Below are 18,571 nucleotides of genomic sequence, written 5' to 3' on the forward strand. Positions count from 1 at the left end.
CACTATCATATGTGAAACAATGGAGCTGAAATAATTGCTTTGCTAAGCAAAAGAGAATGATACTTACAAAACACATTCTGTTTCAACAAAGCAAAAACTGATATAGGGATTGGCAGGTTTTCAAAACCGGGAATGTTTTGGGGATTGGCTCACTTTTAGCCATGGTACTTAGAGATTGGAGGATTATCAGAAGCAGAAGTAGAAGCATGATTATTGGAGTAAGGCTGGGCTCACTGCCTTTCCAAAGCACGGAGCTGTCACTGATTGGCTGACTTTCAGAGGCATATCTGTTGGAGCAAAGCACTTAATGTTTGATCAGGACAGGTTTCAAACTGGTTCTAAGGATACTTGCTTATGGTTTATGGAACGAGGGATAAAGAGCAGACAACATTCCCTTTCTTGAATTTGGAGAATAGGAACTTTTTATTCTCAGTCCCTATTACTTTTGACAGCTGCATCATAATTTAATTTAAAAGCAAAAAGACTTTACTGTTAATCGAAAAACAAGTTAATCAACAAAAGATGGCCAAGTCAAAGGCGAAGTTTTTTAAGCTTGTGCTGAAGAATGTTAGAATATTAAAGAGAACTGCTTTAATATTAAAAATTATTATTATTAAAGAGAAACAATAGTTCATAACTTAGTATCATTGAAAGCAGTCTTTTCAAGGTTAATTTCAACTGAAGTGGTAGAGTCTGTTCAAAGTAAAATCTTTTCTTGGGAAAGTAGAATTGCTTTTATGTAGGTACTCAAAAAAGATTACTGAACACATAACAGGAGAATAGTGTTAAGTATTGGTGCTCAAGTCATAAGGGAGCTCTCAGTTATATCAAAAAGGTTTTCTTAGTTAAACAGCTAAGTATAATTTAATCCCTATCACATTATAATTGGATCTATATGTTAATGGAATGCTTTAGGAGCATAGAGAAAGGAGTGATTAACTGCCTCAGGAAGGAGGAGAAATACTTAGGAAAATCTTTGTAGCAAGGATAATATTAATACTTGAACTGACCCTTGAAAGATAAGAGTTCACCAGGCATCAGAAAGGAATGAAAAGACCTTGTACGCAGTGGAACTGGCATGACAAAGGCATGAGAGCACGTGATGTGTTGGAGGAACAGTGAGTAGGACAGTGGTGTGGGAGCATAGAGTATGTGGAAAGGAGTAGTAGAAGGAAGTAAGTCAGCCAAATGGTGAAAGATATTGTATTCCAAATTAAAAATATGTTAATTCTTTACTTAGTAGGCAGTTAGGGGTAATACTGATATGATGAGGTCGTTCATAGATTGTAAAAGATGAATTATAGAGCAGAAAAGTCCAGGAGATGAGTTAGAAAGCTACCGAAAATGCTGGATTTCAGGATATTCTGAGGTATGGCCTTGAAAACAAGAAAGAAAGCAGACTTTATGGCACATTAATCTCTTTTAAGTTATATTTACTGTACCATCAATATTGTGCTCTTATCAAAATGCAAGTATGATATTTGCCATTGTCAGGAGGCCCTGATTCTCATTCTTGTGTTCATGTTCTTTCTCTCTCTCTCTCTCTCTCTCTCTCTTTCTCTTTCTCTTTCTCTTTCTCTTTCTCTTTCTCTTTCTCTTTCTCTTTTCCCTCTTCCTCCCCTTCTTCCTCTCTTTCCCTCTTCAAGTATAAAATTAGCATCTAAGTCAAGGAAGAATTGCTGGTGAATATCAAGATTGTTCTAATTAATAAATCGGGAATAACAATTAATTTGCAAAAAAAATGCCTTGATTTTTGACCATTTTCTTGGTTCTCTTAGATAATTAAGTTGAAAGCTGAAGCCCGGCTGGACCTGCTAAAGCAGATTGGTGTTTCTGTGGACACGTGGCTAAAGAGTGCCATGAACCAAGTAATGGAAGAACTAGAAAATGAGCGATGGGCCCGCCCTCCTGTAGCGACCAGTAATGGCACTTTACACTCGGTACAGTTTCTTTTCTTGGATATGATACATTGACTTTCATTGACAAATGCTGTTCTTTGACTCTTTAGCCAAACTTAACAATAGTCAAAAAATTTTTTTAAAGATAATGGTTTGCTAGTGGTTTGGGATTTTTTTCTTCAGTCTGGCACTAATTGATTTAAACTTATTGCAAGAAAAGAAAGAGACAGGAAAAAATTAGTGTGTTGCTTTTTTTAATGAGCAGCAAAGAATGTTTTGTCACTAATTGGGTTATCAATGCCTATCTTCCAAACTCATTATCCCATTCATGGAGTATATATGTTTCTTGCCTGGAAGTAGTGGAATAGAAAACTTAATCTAGTATTTCTGAAGTTCTCAGAGGTCTTCTCTAGTGTAAATGAAAATAAACATCCAGACTAGTTAAGACTGGTTAGACCAAAGTAATTCCTGCTGCCACCTCCCCACCCATTACTCTATTATCCTCTTTATTTCCTTAGTGGTATTTATTACAGTTTGAACTTGTCTTCTTTTTTTTTTTTGAGACACAGTCTCACTCTGTTGCCTGGACTAGAGTGCTGTGGCATCAGCCTAGCTCACAGCAACCTCAAACTCCTGGGCTCAAGCATCCGTCTGCCTCAGCCTCCCAAGTAGCTGGGACTACAGGCATGTGCCACCATTCCCGGCTAATTTTTTCTATATATTTTTAACTGTCCAGATAATTTCTTTCTATTTTTAGTAGAGACGGGGTCTCACTCTTGCTCAGGCTGGTTGAACTTGTCTTCTTTATTGTTTTCTTTTATTTATTGTCTGTCTTCCTCTCTAGAATGTAATTGCCATATATGCCTGGTTCACTGCTCTGCACAGCAAAGCGCCTGGCACATAGTAGGTACTTAGTAAATATTTGTTGAAGGAAGAAATGAACAGATAGATGGGTGGGGGGGTGGAGGGTGGAACAGTGGCAAACTAAAAGCTAAAACTCTAATCTCCCAACTTCCCACTGTATCCATAATTTCTCTTTAAAATGCTTGTGCCCTTCAGATATAAGGCATCTTTGCTAGAGAAATTGGCCAAAGTTTAGAAACATTCCTGGAAGTTTTGTCAATTTTTTCACATAGCATTCTGATTTTCTAATGGGAACACACTTGCACATTTAAAAGGATTGCATGTGGGTGTATATTTTAAGGAAAAACAACCTATTGAAGGTTTATTTTTATTTCACTATTAATGATAATCCAGCTGGGGGGGAAAGCATACATCACCTGCTTGACTTTGGGATTAGAAGAGCTTTCCGTGCTTTCATTAGAACAGAGTTGCTCCATATCGTGGAATATCTCTTCCTGTTTCATCTTTTAAAGGTCGTGATTCTGATCTACTTCAAATTGGTCTGTTGTATAGTTTTTGATGACAGCAAATTCCAGGCACAAAATTGCTTTTGGCTTCTACAACAACACTGTTTCCAACCAATCAAACCCATAATTTTCCTTAGGGTAGCACCCTTTTTAACCAAATCAACTGAGCAGGCACATATCCCCTGACGGTGGGTACTGTGGGTACTTCCTGGGCACATTGGAGATGAACACAGAAGCTGGGAGCGCAGACAGATACAAGGTGATGTATGACTGGACTACCGTGTAGCAAACTTGAAATTGCTTACTTCTAACTCCAGCACTCCTTGAAAAACATCACTTTTCCCAGGTTTCTGAGAGTAAGTTAGGTTAGATGACTCTAAGGTCTCCTCCAACTCCAGAATCTCATGATTCTTTGAAATGCTATCAGAAAAGCTCAGTATCAGCTAGAAGAATAGGGAAGAAAGTTTGCCTCATGAAGGAATTGTCATTTGAGATAATCCTTGAAGTTTAACAGGAATTAAAGAAGGGCCTCTGAGTATGAAGGAAGGGAATGAAGGAGATGTGCCAACACTTACTACATTGGCATATATTAAGTGTTGAATAAATTGGGTATTTTTGAGACTTATCTGAAGATAACAGCCACTTTAGAGACATGTCACATCCCTTGTGAAGGGAGCATTTTGTGATCACATCCCACTTTTTTCTCCCCTTAGTCAGTCTTAAGGAGCCTGTGTCTTTGACCTGAGAGATTAAATTTTGTGGAAGAACTACTAACAATATAAATAAAAGGGAGATGTAGGCACAAAATAGCTTAACCCAATATTTATTTAATCAGCTTTTAAATAACAGCACTGAAATAATTTAGAAAAGGTTCTGTCTCTTCACACTGACAGCTAACTGGCTGGGGAACATGAAGCAGAATACACATTCTGGGGACCTGATTATTTCTTCCATTATAGATGCCAACAAAAGCATTAGTCATCTGGAAAACATGGTTAATACTACTGTTAGACATTAACTTTATAACTGAAAAGTACCTTATTGAAGATAAATTTTTTTAAATATAAAGTCTATTTACCTTATAGAATGAAGAAGGAACTATACTTACTTGAATATTATTAATAACTCTTTGCCTTCTGTATCATGCTGTGGTACAGAATATAGGACTGGGAAGTAAAAACAGGAAAGAATCCCAGAATGTAGCAACATTTCTCTAAAAGGAGCGCAGTCTACCAATGTAGTTACTCAGTTGATGAGTAACCGAGCCTGCGTGCAGCTTCCGTGGTCGGGTCGCTGCCAGTGACCCCTGCTGTCACTCAGCCTCCCTTCTCCTGTTGTCCTGCTTCTCTTACTCAAAACCCATACTCAGGTGACAACCCAACTTTTGAAATTATATTAATTTTACAATAGAAAAAGCTATATAACTAGATTACAAAAAAATAGAAAATACAAGAGAGAAGAAAATGATCAATAGCTGCATCCTCAGAACAGCACAGTTAGCAATTTGGTGTATTTCTTTCCTCTTTTATTTATTTACTTTTAAATTGACAAGTAAAAATTACATATATTTACAGTATACATGATGTTTTGATAATGTATTCCTCTTTCTGCTATTCTTTTTAAACATATTTATCATAATAAAGTTAATTTTGTGCATTTTTTATGTAACATTCCGTATTGCTGGGTGATCTTTATGATTCTTTTAATGTCCATAATAGTGTTTCATAAGAAAGGTGTACGTTAATTCACTTAACTATTAGTATTCCCTTATGGGTTCAGTCTTTATATTGCCTCCAGATTTTCACTATTCTAAATAATATTCTATAAAACATTTTTATATGTATTTCTTTTTTCCATATTGTGGATTTTTTTAATATAGATTCTCAGAAGTGTGATTACAGGGTCAGAGATCTATAGACCTTTGTTTAAGGTTAATTTATTTTTATTCTTTCTATTCTTTTTTTCTTAGATTTTCAAACTATAGCTGACAATGTTTACATCATTTCCCTGTTTTCAGCTACTTCCTGCGACCATTGTGTAATACAAAGGCAAACTGACAGTCTCCTTTATTGTACAGCCTCCCTAAAAGTGTGAACATCTGTAGAGTTGCATAGAAATAAATTCTGTCTCCACTCATTATGAAGACCAGGTGGAGTAATGTGGCTGAAAGGGGAACAGATTAAATATTTTTAACTTTTTGGATGGTATTTTGGTTCCCAGCTGCCTCAGTACTGCCTCATAGTATTTACAGTCCAATGGACTTTGTTTTTGAAATATGAAAATCTGTTTGTCAGGTTGAGCTAATTTCAAAGAAAAGAAATAATGGATTTTTGTAATGAAATAAATGTAGACTGTTGAAAATAATAGAATGCGCTTGCAAAAATCTTCAGTTGCTTTCATATTTATGGTATTTCCAAATGGGCAATGAATGATCTTTTTATTAAACTAAACTCCATATTCAAAATGCCCATACTTTTAGTGAAATTGTCATTTCAAATTCCCAGTAGGGGCCGGGCGCGGTGGCTCACGCCTGTAATCCTAGCTCTGGGAGGCCGAGGCGGGTGGATCACTCGAGGTCAGGAGTTCGAGACCAGCCTGAGCAAGAGTGAGACCCCGTCTCTACTAAAAATAGAAAGAAATTATCTGGCCAACTAAAATATATATATATACAAAAAATTAGCCGGGCATGGTGGCGCATGCCTGTAGTCCCAGCTACTAGGGAGGCTGAGGCAGTAGGATCGCTTGAGCCCAGGAGTCTGAGGTTGCCGTGAGCTAGGCTGATGCCACGGCACTCACTCTAGCCCGGGCAACAGAGCGAGACTCTGTTTCAAAAAAAAAAAAAAAAACAAATTCCCAGTAGGATCAGTCTAATTCAATTCAATAAGCATGTATTGAGCCCTCATGAGACCCTTTGCTAGGTGCCACAGATTGCACATATCAAAATGTACATTTGATATATTTTGATATTTGTATATGCCAGTGAAATTATAGCCACAATTAAGATAATGGACATATCCATTTCCCCTAAAAGTTTTCCTCATGCTCCTTTGTATTCTGTCCTTCCTGTCCCTCAGTCAACCACTTTTTGTCAATAGATTAGTTTGCATTTCCTAGAATTTTATATAAACAGATTCGTATAATATGTACTCTTTTTTGTCTGGCTTCTTTCACTCAGTGTTATTTTGAGGATCATCCATGTTGTTGCATGTATCAGTAGTTCATTTATTTTAATTGCTGAGCAGTATTCCATTGTATGGGTACCACAGTTTGTTTATTCATGTACCTGATGATGGACATTTGAGTTGTCTCGGACTTTTACAAGTAAAACTACTATGAATATATGCTTTGGCTGGGTCATATAATGGTTATATGTTTAACATTTTAAGAAACGAACTGTTTTCCAAAGTAGTTGTACCATTTTGTAGTCCCATCAATAGGATACTAGTGTTCCAGTTGTTCCACAGCCTTGCCAATATTTAGTATGGTCAGTCTTTTTAATTTTGGATATTCTAATAGGTGTGAAGTAGTGTATCGTTTTAGTTTTAATTTGCATTTCCATAATAATGCTGAGCATCTTTTCATGTGTTTATTTACATCTGTATATCTTCTTTGATGAGTATCAATTTGGATCTTTTACCCATTTTTTTATTAGGCTGTTTTTATTGTTTTAAGACTTCTTTTTATACCCTGGGTGTAAATCCTTTATCAGATATGATTTACATAATTTTCTCCCAGTCTATATCTTATCGTTTCATTTTCTTAACAATGTTTTTCAAAGAGCACAAATTTTTAATTTTGATGAAATGCAACTTATTAATTTTTGTCTTTTGTGGATCACACTTTTGGTGCAGTAGCTAAGAAATCTTTACCCAACACAAGGTCATAAAGATTTTCTCCTGTGTTTTCTTCTAAAAGTTTTATAGTTTTAGATTTTGCATTTAAATCTGTGATCCAGTATGAGCTAATCTTTGAATGTGGTAAAAATAATGAGTCAAATTTCATTTTTTTAACTCTCTTTATTTTGTCCATTTTTGGGAAGACTCTCCTATCTGCACTAAATTGCCTTTGCATCTTTGTCAAAAAGTCAATTAATCATATATGTGTGAGTCTATTTCTCAACTTTATGTTCTATTCCATTGATGTATTTCGCTTGATGCCAGTACTACACTGCTATAATTACGGTAATTTTATAAGTCTTGAAGTCAGGTAATGTAAGTCCTCCAACCTTCTTCTTTCTCAAAGTTGTTTTGGGTATTCTTTGTATTTCCATGGGAATTTTTAAATCAGTTTTCTACCAAAAAAGCCTACCAGGCTTTTTTATTAGGATTGCATTGAATCTATAGATCAATTTGAAGACAATTGACATCATAACAATATTGATCCTTCCAACCCATAAACATAAAATACTTCTCCACTTATTTAGGACTTTAATTTCCCTCAGCAATGTTTTGCAGGGTTTTTTGTTTGTTTGTTTGTTTGTTTTTTGTTTGTTTGCTTGAGACAGAGTCTCATTCTCTTGCCCGGGCTAGAGTGCCATGGCGTCAGCCTAGCTCACAGCAACCTCAAACTCGCTCAAGCGATCCTCCTGCCTCAGCCTCCCGGGTAGCTGGGACTACAGGCACACACCACCATGCCGGCTAATTTTTCTATTTGTTTTTTTAGTTGTTTGGCTAATTTCTTTCTCTTTTTAGTAGAGACAGGGTCTCACTCTTGCTCAGGCTGGTCTTGAACTCCTGAGCTCAAGTAATCCTCCCGCCTTGGCCTCCCAGAGTGCTAAGATTACAGGCGTGAGCCACCTCACCCGGCCAATGTTTTGCAGTTTTCAGTATATAGACCTTACACATCCTTTGTCAGACTTATCCCTATTTCATAATTTTTGACACTATTGTAAATGATTTTTAAATTTCAATTTCTGATCGTTCATTGCTAATGTAGAAAAATACAATTGATTTTTGTATATTGATCTTGTATCCTGCAACCTTGCTAAACTCACTATTAGTTCTAGTAGCTTTTTTTGTAGATTCCATAGGATTTTTTAATACAATCATGTAACCTGCAAATACAGTTTCACTTCTTCCTTTCCAATTTGGATGCTTTTTTCCCCCCTTACTATAACAACTGGAATCTCCAGTAAAATGCTGAATAGAAGTGGTGAGAGTTGACAGACATCCTTGCCCTGTTCCTGAACTTGGGGAGAAAGCATTCAGTCTTTCACCTTTATGTATGGTGTTAGCAGTAGGGTTTTTGTAGATGCCCTTTATCACATTGAAGAATTTTCTTCTATTTCTGTTTTGTTTGCTGATAGGAATGGATGTTGGGTCTTATCAGATGTTCTTCTTTTATAATCTATTAACATGATGAAGTTGCAATTGATGATTTTTCAAATAGTAAACGAACTTTGCATTCCTGGTAAACCCCACTTGGGTCATGATTATAGTATCCTTTTTATATATTGATTGGAATTGATTTGCTAAAATTTTGATAAGCATTTTTTCATCTCTATTCATTGTCTTGTAATGTTTTTGTCTGGTTTTGTTATAATGCTTGTCTAAGAATGATTTGAAAAGCATCCCCTCCTCTTCAGCTTTCTACAAGCCTTTTATAGAATTGTGTGGAATTGTTTTTCGTCTGTAACTGGTAGAATTCATCAGACCAGTTTTCTGGTCATGGAGTATTGTTTATGGGAGTTTTTAAATAAAAAACCAATTTCTTTAGTAGATACAGGGTTATTCAGGTTATTCTCGAGTGGACTTTGGTTATTTGTCTCTTTAAAGGAATTTGTACATTCCATCTGAGTTACCAAATTTATTAGCATAAAAGTTGCTTATATTCCTTGATCCTTTATCTTTTGATTATCTGGAGAATCCATAGGGCATCATAGGAATCCTCTCTCATTCCTAATATTGATTGTGTCTCCTCTCTTTTTTTCTGATCATTCTGCTAGAAGTTTATCAATTAGATGGATCTCCATGAAGAACCAGTTTTTTTATTTCATTGATTTTTCCCTATTGTTTTCTTGTTTTCTATTTTATTAATTTCTGCTCAGGATTATATTATTTCCCTTCTTCTGTTTAATTTGGATTTAACTTGCTCTTTTCTAATTTTTAAGGTAGAAGCTGGTCACTGATTTGAGACTTTCCTTCTTTTCTAATATAGGCATTTGGTGCCAAGCATTTCCCTGTAAGTATTGCTTTAGGTCCATTCCACAAATCCTAATATGTTGTGCTATTTTCATTCAGTTCAAAACATTTTCAAATTTGCTTTTTGACTTCTTTGACTGGTGGGTTATTTAGAAGTATGTTACTGAGTTTCCAAATATTTGGGGATTTTCCAGATATCTTCTATTATTGATTTCTAATTTATTTCCATTGTGGTCAGATAACATACTTGAATCCTTTTAAATTTATTGAGACTTATTTTGTGATTCAGTATACAGTATATTTTCCATGTGTACTTGAAAAGAAAAGAATGTATATTCTGCTGTTGTTAGGGGTTATGTTCTATAAATGTCAATTAAGTCAAGGTAGTTGATAGTGTTGTTCAAGTCTTTGGTGTCCCTACTTGACCCTCTGAGTACTCTACCTGACGCTCTGTGCCTTATGAGGTTTTATTCTCAAACTTGTGTGAGCTCTGAGGATTATTTTTTAATCCTTTTTGGTAGTTGTATCCCTGGCTTTGGATAGTTTCTGCACATACACGTACTGATCAATACTCAGCTGAAGACTAGGGGGACCCTCTACAGATTTCTCAAGCTCTCGCTATGCATCTCTCTCTTCTTCATTACCGTAGCCCCTCCTTATCTGCAGGGGATACATTCCAGGACCCTCAGTGAGTGCTTGAAACCGTGAATAGTATCAAACCCTGTATACACTGTGTTTTTTCCTATACATACATACTTATGACACAGTTTAATTTATAAATTAGGCACAGTAAAAAGTTAACAACAATAGCTAATAATAAAATAGAACCATTATAACAATGTGCCACATCACTACTCTTATGCTCTGGGGCCATTACTAAGTAAAATCAGGGTTACCTGAACGCAAGCACTGTGATACAGGATCAATCTGATAACCAAGATGACTAAGTGACTAACGGGCAAGAAACATGTACCACATGGATACACTGGACAAAGGGATGATTCATATCAGGTTAGGCCTGAGGTAGACAGTGCGAGGTTTCATCACGCTACACAGAATGGCATGCAATTTAAAACTTATGAATTGTGTATTTCTGGAAATTTCCATTTAATATTCTCAGACCACATTTCCACAGTTGACTGCAGGTAACTGAAACCTCAGAAAGCAAAACTATGGATAAGGGGGGACTACTGTACTCTACGGTCTGAATTCTAGCCACTTTGGCTTTCCTGTATTCTTACTTTCATGTCCTCAGTCGAGGGAGATCACTATCCTCTGCGTGGGTTTCTACTCCCCATGTCTCAGCCTAGACACTTTCTGCACACCGTAAGTTTTGGCAGCTGTTTGTTTCCCATCCCCCAGGGATCACTTGCCTTCGTGCATGATATCCGGTGTCTTAAAAACTATTCTTTCGGGCCGGGCACGGTGGCTCACGCCTGTAATCCTAGCACTCTGGGAGGCCGAGGCGGGTGGATTGCTCGAGGTCAGGAGTTCGAGACCAGCCTGAGCAAGAGTGAGACCCCGTCTCTACTAAAAATAGAAAGAAATTATCTGGCCAACTGAAATATATATAGAAAAAATTAGCCGGGCATGGTGGCACATGCCTGTAGTCCCAGCTACTCGGGAGGCTGAGGCAGTAGGATCGCTTAAGCCCAGGAGTTTGAGGTTGCTGTGAGCTACGCTGAAGCCACGGCACTCACTCTAGCCCAGGCAACAAAGTGACACTCTGTCTCAAAAAAAAAAAACAAACTATTCTTTCATATATTTGGACCACTTTTTCAGCTGTTTCTGATAGGAGTTTAAATCTGGTCTCTGATACTCCATCTGACCTGGAAGCAAAAATCCATTTTCCTGATATTTTTAATGTCTTCTTTTATAAGATGTTGTATTTGGAATAATGGTCACTGGATCACTTCTCTGTCCAAAGGAGTTCAGAGGTTCTACTAGTCAATATTAAGGAACTGCAGGCCAGCGCGATAGCTCATGCCTGTAATCCTAGCACTTGGGGAGGCCGAGGCGGGCGGATCGTTTCAGCTCAGGAGTTCGAGACCAGCCTGAGCAAGAGCGAGACCCCATCTCTACTAAAAAAATAGAAACAAATTAGCTGGACAACTAAAAATGTATATAAAAAATTAGCCGGGCATGGTGGCGCGTGCCTGTAGTCCCAGCTACTTGGGAGGCTGAGGCAGGAGGATCGCTTGAGCCCAGGAGTTTGAGGTTCTATGAGCTAGGCTGACGCCATGGCACTCTAACCTGGGCAACAGAGTCAGACTCTGTCTCAAAAAAAAAGGAACTGCCTTCTTCTGTATTGGATATTATCAGATTCTTTATCTAGAGTCTCCCTTCCTCATAAAAACAATAAAAGTTAATGATTTATTCAGTACCCCCACAGCATCAGTTATGATAACCCTATGAAGAAGTAATTATCTTCATTAGAGAGATGTGGTCATTGAAGTTGAGAAGTTAAATAATTTGCCTAAGGTGACGCAAGTAAGTGGCATAGTCAACATTCAGACAAGTCTGCCAGACCCCGTGATCCCCCGGTTTTCTACTTCATGACAGTACCACAAAACAAAGCCCTCCAGAGGTTATTTTGCTGAGTACAAGAAGCTGGCTACTAAAACCAACTCAAAAAGATTCTTCTTATCTGCCCTTGCAACAAGAGTAAGCATTTTACATCTAAGGAAGAAAAAATGCAAGTATAGCTAGAAAGAATAGTTTTGATTGAAGTCCTGTCAAGTGACAGGAAGAAAAACGGATGAGAGAGCAGTCCTTGAGAAACAGAGGAAGGATGTGATTTTAGAAATGCAGGGTCAAGAAAACATTGTAACAATTAAGAGGGTGGAAGAGGAAAAAGGAAGAAATTGTTCTAGGATGATATGCTTTGGAAAGCTGCTAGAGCAAAGCAGAAGCGTATGACAGTAACCTCTGTTGTCACTGAAGCCTTTTATTCCCTCCCATGAGAATCAAAAAATGAACTCAAAATAAAGGGAGGGGAGAAAGGAATGTTTAGTATCAACCATTGTTGCCAAGATATTATAAAATGTTTTGGATTAATTCCCAGTACCAAAGCACAGTACATATTAACATTCTGTATATATTTTTGGAAACGTGTTCTTTACCCACATTTTTTTTTCTTTTTTTTTTTTTTTTTTTGGAGATGGGTTTGTGCTCTGTCACCCAGGCTAGAGTGCAGTGGCGCAATCATAGCTCGCAGCACCCACAAACTCCTGGGCCCAAGTGATCCTCCCACCTCAGCCTCCCTAGTAGCTGGGACTATAGGTATGCACCACCATGCCTGGCTAATTTTGAAATTTTTTGTAGAGACGGGATCTTGCTGTGTTGACCATGCTGGTCTCAAACTCTTGGCCTCAAGTGATCCTCCCGCCTCAGCCTCCCAGAGTGCTGGGATTACAGGTGTGAGCCACCACGCCCAGCCTCTACCCACATTTTTATAAACATGAGTGTTTTGTGTTTTGTAATACTGACAGTTTTTTTTAAATGTCTATGCACTTTCCTAGAAGGTAAAGGCAGTGTCTTCTAAGCATATAAAGTATGTTTAAAGTTAGCATTATGGCAATTTCTGCACGATTCTTTTATGTGATATAACGTCCTGTTGGAAAAAAATAGAATCAAATATGAGATTTGAGAGGTCGAGATCTGAGCCTCTTTTTCCACTGACCTGACTGACCATAGATGAAGAATTTATAAAATGAGGCACAAGATTGCCTCACTCAGTTATGGAGAATTTTCTTTTTTCGTTTCTTTTCTTTTCTTTTTTTTTCTTTTGAGACAGAGTCTCACTCTGTTGCCTGGGCTAGAGTGCTGTGGCGTCAGCCTAGCTCACAGCAACCTCAAACTCCTGGGCTCAAGCAATCCTCCTGCCTCAGCCTCCCGAGTAGCTGGGACTACAGGCATGTGCCACCATGCCCAGCTAATTTTTTTTCTATATATATTTTTAGATGTCCATATAATTTATTTCTATTTTAAGTAGAGACAGGGGGTCTCGCTCTTGGTCAGGCTGGTCTCGAACTCCTGACCTTGAGCTATCCACCTGCCTCGGCATCCCAGAGTGCTAGGACTACAGGCGTGAGCCACTGTGCCCGACCGAGAATTTTCAATAATAGTTGTAAGGGCCAGGCATGGTGGCTCATGCCTGTAATCCCAGCACTCTGGGAGGCCAAGGCAGGAGAATCACTTGAGGCCAGGAGTTCAAGACCAGCCTGGGCAACATAGCAAGACCCTATCTCTAAAAAAAAAAATTTTTTTTTAATTAGCTAGGCATGGTGGCATGCACTTATAGTCCCAGCAACTTGGGTGGCTGAGGTGGGAGGATCACTGGAGCCCAGGAGTTCGAGGATGCGGTGAGCTATGATCACACCACTGCACTCCAGCCTGAGGGACAGAGTGGGACCCTGTCTATAAAAATAATAATAATAATAACAATAATAGTTAAAAATGAGACTATTTCAGGGGCTTTGAAGTTGAGGCAATAACTGTGGCAAGAAAAAGATACAGTTTATTCTTTTGGAACTCCCACAATTCTATGGGATTATTTTCCTTTTATTTTTAATCAATACTTAATAATTATACATCTGTGGGATACAGAGTGGTATTTTGATACATATATACAGTTCTATAGAATTTTATTAGGGAAACAGTAAGTAGGAAAGTTTAAGAGGAAAGTTAGTTTTAGAATATTGGTGATAATGCTCAAGAGAAATTCCTTTAATTCATTAAGAAGTGGAACTTGACTATATAGGAAGCCTCTACTTCAGACTCATTGTATCACAGGGCACCTTCCCTGGCCCTCCTCTCAGGTGGCCTCTTCCACATTCACAGGGCCTCCTGTACCTGGCATCTCATTGTGGTAGTTCTTCACTCTAGATTGTGAACTACTGAAAGCAGAGACTTGTGTCCTTCATTTCATACCAAAGAGCCTAGCATAGTGTTCAACATAGAGTAGGTATTTGATACTTTAATTAAGTAATGCTTCTACTGTGAACTCCAATCCTGACTGTCCATTCCTTGTAACCTTAATATGTAAACCTTGATGCCTTTGTATGCTTGAACATAAGAAATCGTAGCCAAATAAGTGCTTATATGTAGCAAGAAACAAAGAAATCTTTGAGGCTGTTTTGTTTCTTCTTTATTGGATTTTTAACTTAACAAGTAAAACATGCTTATTCTAATAGTTCAAAAAGTACAGAGGAATATAAAAAGCAAGTCAGTCATTTCTGCTATTCTCTGGTCTTTATTTTTCTCATTCTGCCTTCTCCTATTAGATATCTATGCTCACATAAATATTATGTGTACTTAATATATCATGGACAATGCTCTAGGTAAATACATGTGGATGTAACTCATTTTTTTATACTTAATACCATTTTAATCAATATATGCCTCTTAGCTATGGTGGCTGATATACCTTGAAACTGGGTTAAAAAAATTATTTTTCTTGCATTATATCCCAAAAGGGACTGTGCTTTTTATTTTTGCTTGTGTCTGCGTGTGTTAAAATATGCCAATGTACCTTTTCATTTATTTATTTATTTTTATTTAATCATTTTTTTTTATGAGACAGAGTCTTGCTCTATTGCCCAGGCAAGAGGGCTGTGGAGTCAGCCTAACTCACAGCAACCTCAGACTCCTGGGCTCAAGTGATCCTCCTGCCTCAGCCTCCCAAGTAGCTGAGACTACATGCGTCTGCCACCAAGCCTGACTAATTTTTTCTATTTTTAGTTGCTCAGCTAATTTCTTTCTATTTTTAGTAGAGATGGGGTCTCGCTCTTGCTGAGACTGATCTGGAACTCCTGACCTCAGGCAATCCTCTCACCTCAGCCTCCCAGAGTGCTAGGATTACAGGTGTGAGCCACTTCACCTGGATGCCAATTTACCATTTTTAAGTAAACAGTTCAGTGGCATTAAGTACATTCACATTGTTGTGGAACTATCCCCACCATACATCTTCAGAACTCTCTCCATCTTGCAAAAGTAAAACTCTGTACCCATTAAACAATAACTCCTATTACCGAGCCTCTGACAATCACCATTCTACTTTCTGTCTCTATGAATTTGGTTTTTTGTTTGTTTGTTTGTTTGTTTTTTGAGACAGTCTCATTCTGTTGCCCAGGCTAGAGTGCTGTGGCGTCAGCCTAGCTCACAGCAACCTCAAACTCTTGGGCTCAAGCGATCCTCCTGCCTCAGCCTCCTGAGTAGCTGGGACTACAGGCATGCGCCACCATGCCCGGCTAATTTTTTATATATATATTTTTAGATGTCCATATAATTTCTTTCTATTTTTAGTAGAGACAGGGTCTTGCTCTTGCTCAGGCTGGTCTCGAACTCCTGAGCTCAAACAATCTGCCCGCCTCGGCCTCCCAGAATGCTAGGATTACAGGCGTGAGCCACCACTTATGGCCTCTAGTCTTGAACTCATTTTTAGCAGGTTTTATTCATCTACAATATGAATACATCAGAGTTTATTCAAACATTCCCCTACTGATGGACATATACATTATATCCAGACTTTTGTCACTACAAGCAATGTTGCAGTAAACATATTAGAATATACAGTCTTAACTTCCTAGTACTTTTATTTCTCTGTAATGTATTCACAAAAGTAGAATTTTTAGGACAAGTGGTATGTTTAGTTTTTAATTTCAGGCAGGTCACTTTTTTTAAAGGATGTATGAATTCACATTTCTCTCAGCCATAGATGAAAGCCTGTTTCTCCACACCTTTGGTAGCACTTAGAAATCTTTTTAATATTTCCTAATATGACCATTTAGAAATGGTAAAAGGTCTTTGTCAGTGAGTATTTTTTGGTGAAAAGTGAACAATACTGACAAATATTTCTCATATATTTCAAAAACATTTTACTCTTGGTTATAAAAAAAAATCTCTATTCAGCCGTACATAGTGGCTCACATCTGTAATTCTAGCACTTTGGGAGGCCAAGGCAGGAGGATCACATGAAGCCAGGAATTCGATACCAGCCTGAGCAACATAGCAAGACCCCATCTGTACAAAAAATTTAAAAATTAGCCAGGTATGGTAGCGCACTTGTAGTCCTAGCTACTTGGGGAGGCTGAGGCAGGAGGATCACTTGAGCCTAGGCTGCAGTGAACTATGATCATGACATTGCACTCCAGTCTGGGTTACAGAGCAAGATCCATCTCTAAAACACACAAACAAATAAACTCTGTCCTCTCAAAACATGAGAAATGCAAGTGAGGACAGATTGTCATTTCTATGTGGAGTTAAATGGGTAAATTAACATTTTTAAACAATCAAATTTTAAGTGTTTTTCCTGCTTTAAGCCATTTTGAAGTAAGCAAAATAGCCAATGGCTTCTCATTTTTCTTAGCTTAATGCAGATACTGAAAGAGAAGAAGGAGAAGAGTTTGAAGATAACATGGATGTTTTTGATGACAGCAGTTCCAGCCCTTCTGGCACCTTAAGAAATTATCCACTCACGTGCAAAGTTGTTTATTCCTACAAGGTTTGTATTTCTCCAACATATTGCTGTTACTAAATTGTGATAACTCTGAGGATACATGTGAATGTATCTACCCAGCCTCTCATACTGTGCTTAGCCTAAAATTCTTGTAGGGTTAATAATATTAGAGGTAACATAACATAATGGTGAAGAGTTTAGGCTCTGCTTCAAAATACCTGGGTTAAAATCCCGTCTCTGCCACTTATGAGCTGTATGACCTTGCATTAATCCCTTAGTCTCTGTAGGCCTCAGTTTCCTTATCTATACCATAGGAACAACATTGTAGGGTCCACATGAAGATCAAATAAGATAATACTTTTATAGCAAAGCACTTAGCACAATGCCTGACATCTAGTAAATTTTCAGTAAATAGAATTCTTAATCCTTATTATCAGTCACCTCCTTGGCATAGGAACCTCCATTAGGATGACCCTCAAAATTGATGTCAAAGGAAAGTTGTATTACAAAGCAGTTTTTAAAACCTTGCCTTTCTTCATCCCAATGTAAACAACTCTAGTTATCCGTGTTAAGGAGGGACCTGGGTAGATAGATGCCAGTTTCCAAACCTGATTTGGTATGATAGTTCTTAATCTCTCTCACCCCTGCCCTGCTTTCCCACTAATTTTTTATTCAGCACAAAGTAAATTGAGTTTCAATTCCTCCGTTCCTTTCTTTCCCTCACTCCTCTCCTCCTGCCAGTGCTATTGAGTCCACCTCCAAAACCCATCCTGAATCTACTCACTTCCACCATCCCTGCTGCCACCATCTCCGTCTAAGCCATTGCTTTGATTACTGTGAAAGGGAAAAAATCCTCCTAATTGGTCTCCCTCTTTCATACTGGCCTTCCAACAGTCCATTTTCTACTCTGAAGCCAGAATTATTGTTAACACATAAAGGAGATGATTTTAATCCTCTTCCTTAAAAACCCTTTTTAAGCTTTCCATTACATGTAGAAAAAAACCCAAACTCTTCCCTAGGGTCTGTTAATGTCCAGCCTGATCTGGCCCCAGCCATTCTCCCTGGCTTCATAGCTTCAGGTTAGACCATTCCCAGCCCCACCCACTCACTGCACACCAGCCATTCTGGCCTCCCGTCGGGCTTCAGAAGCACCAGGCTCCTTCCTTACTTCATGTCTTTCACTTGCTGGTCCCTCTACCTAGAACTCCCTTTCCCCAAATCTGTTGGCTGCCCACTGCTCCTTACTGAAGCTTAGCTCAAATAGTGCCTCCTGGTGTCACCCCTAGCCGCCTAAATATATAATCACCTCCTCAGTCACTACTCTCTATGCCCTTACCTCTTTTATTTACTATATAGCACTTATTACTTACTTGTTTTCATATTTCTTTGTCTGACTCCCCACTAAAGGTCCATGAAGAAATCTTATCTGTGTCTGTGTACCGTGCGTCTTCAGCACTTAGGACAATGCCCGGTGCATAGTAGATCACCAGTAAACAATTGTGGGGTGAATAATGAATGATGGAAGGAGGGCATGAATGACGAATCTTTCTCTGGCCCCTATTCTGATGGAGACGTCAGTGAGAAAGGGCAATGCCAAGCGATAACAGCAGAGGGAGGGTCTGGAGAGAATCTTCAACTATCATACCCTGGACAGTCTCACGCCCACCACCACCATCCTTGTGTAGCCAAAAGGTGGCAGTATTT

General features: G+C 38.3%; 1 protein-coding gene across 1 annotated transcript in view; it reads left to right on the plus strand.

Annotated features, from left to right (window-relative positions):
• Positions 1 to 18,571, plus strand: part of FCHSD2 (FCH and double SH3 domains 2) — a 251,191-nt gene that overhangs the window by 221,997 nt on the left and 10,623 nt on the right. Inside the window, exons 13-14 of the mRNA XM_045555521.1 lie at positions 1,779 to 1,940; positions 16,778 to 16,912. Of these exons, the coding sequence (XP_045411477.1) occupies positions 1,779 to 1,940; positions 16,778 to 16,912 (297 nt within the window). The remainder of the gene's footprint in view (positions 1 to 1,778; positions 1,941 to 16,777; positions 16,913 to 18,571) is intronic.

This window comes from Lemur catta, chromosome 7 (assembly GCF_020740605.2).
Source record: "Lemur catta isolate mLemCat1 chromosome 7, mLemCat1.pri, whole genome shotgun sequence".
Lineage (NCBI taxonomy): Eukaryota > Metazoa > Chordata > Mammalia > Primates > Lemuridae > Lemur > Lemur catta.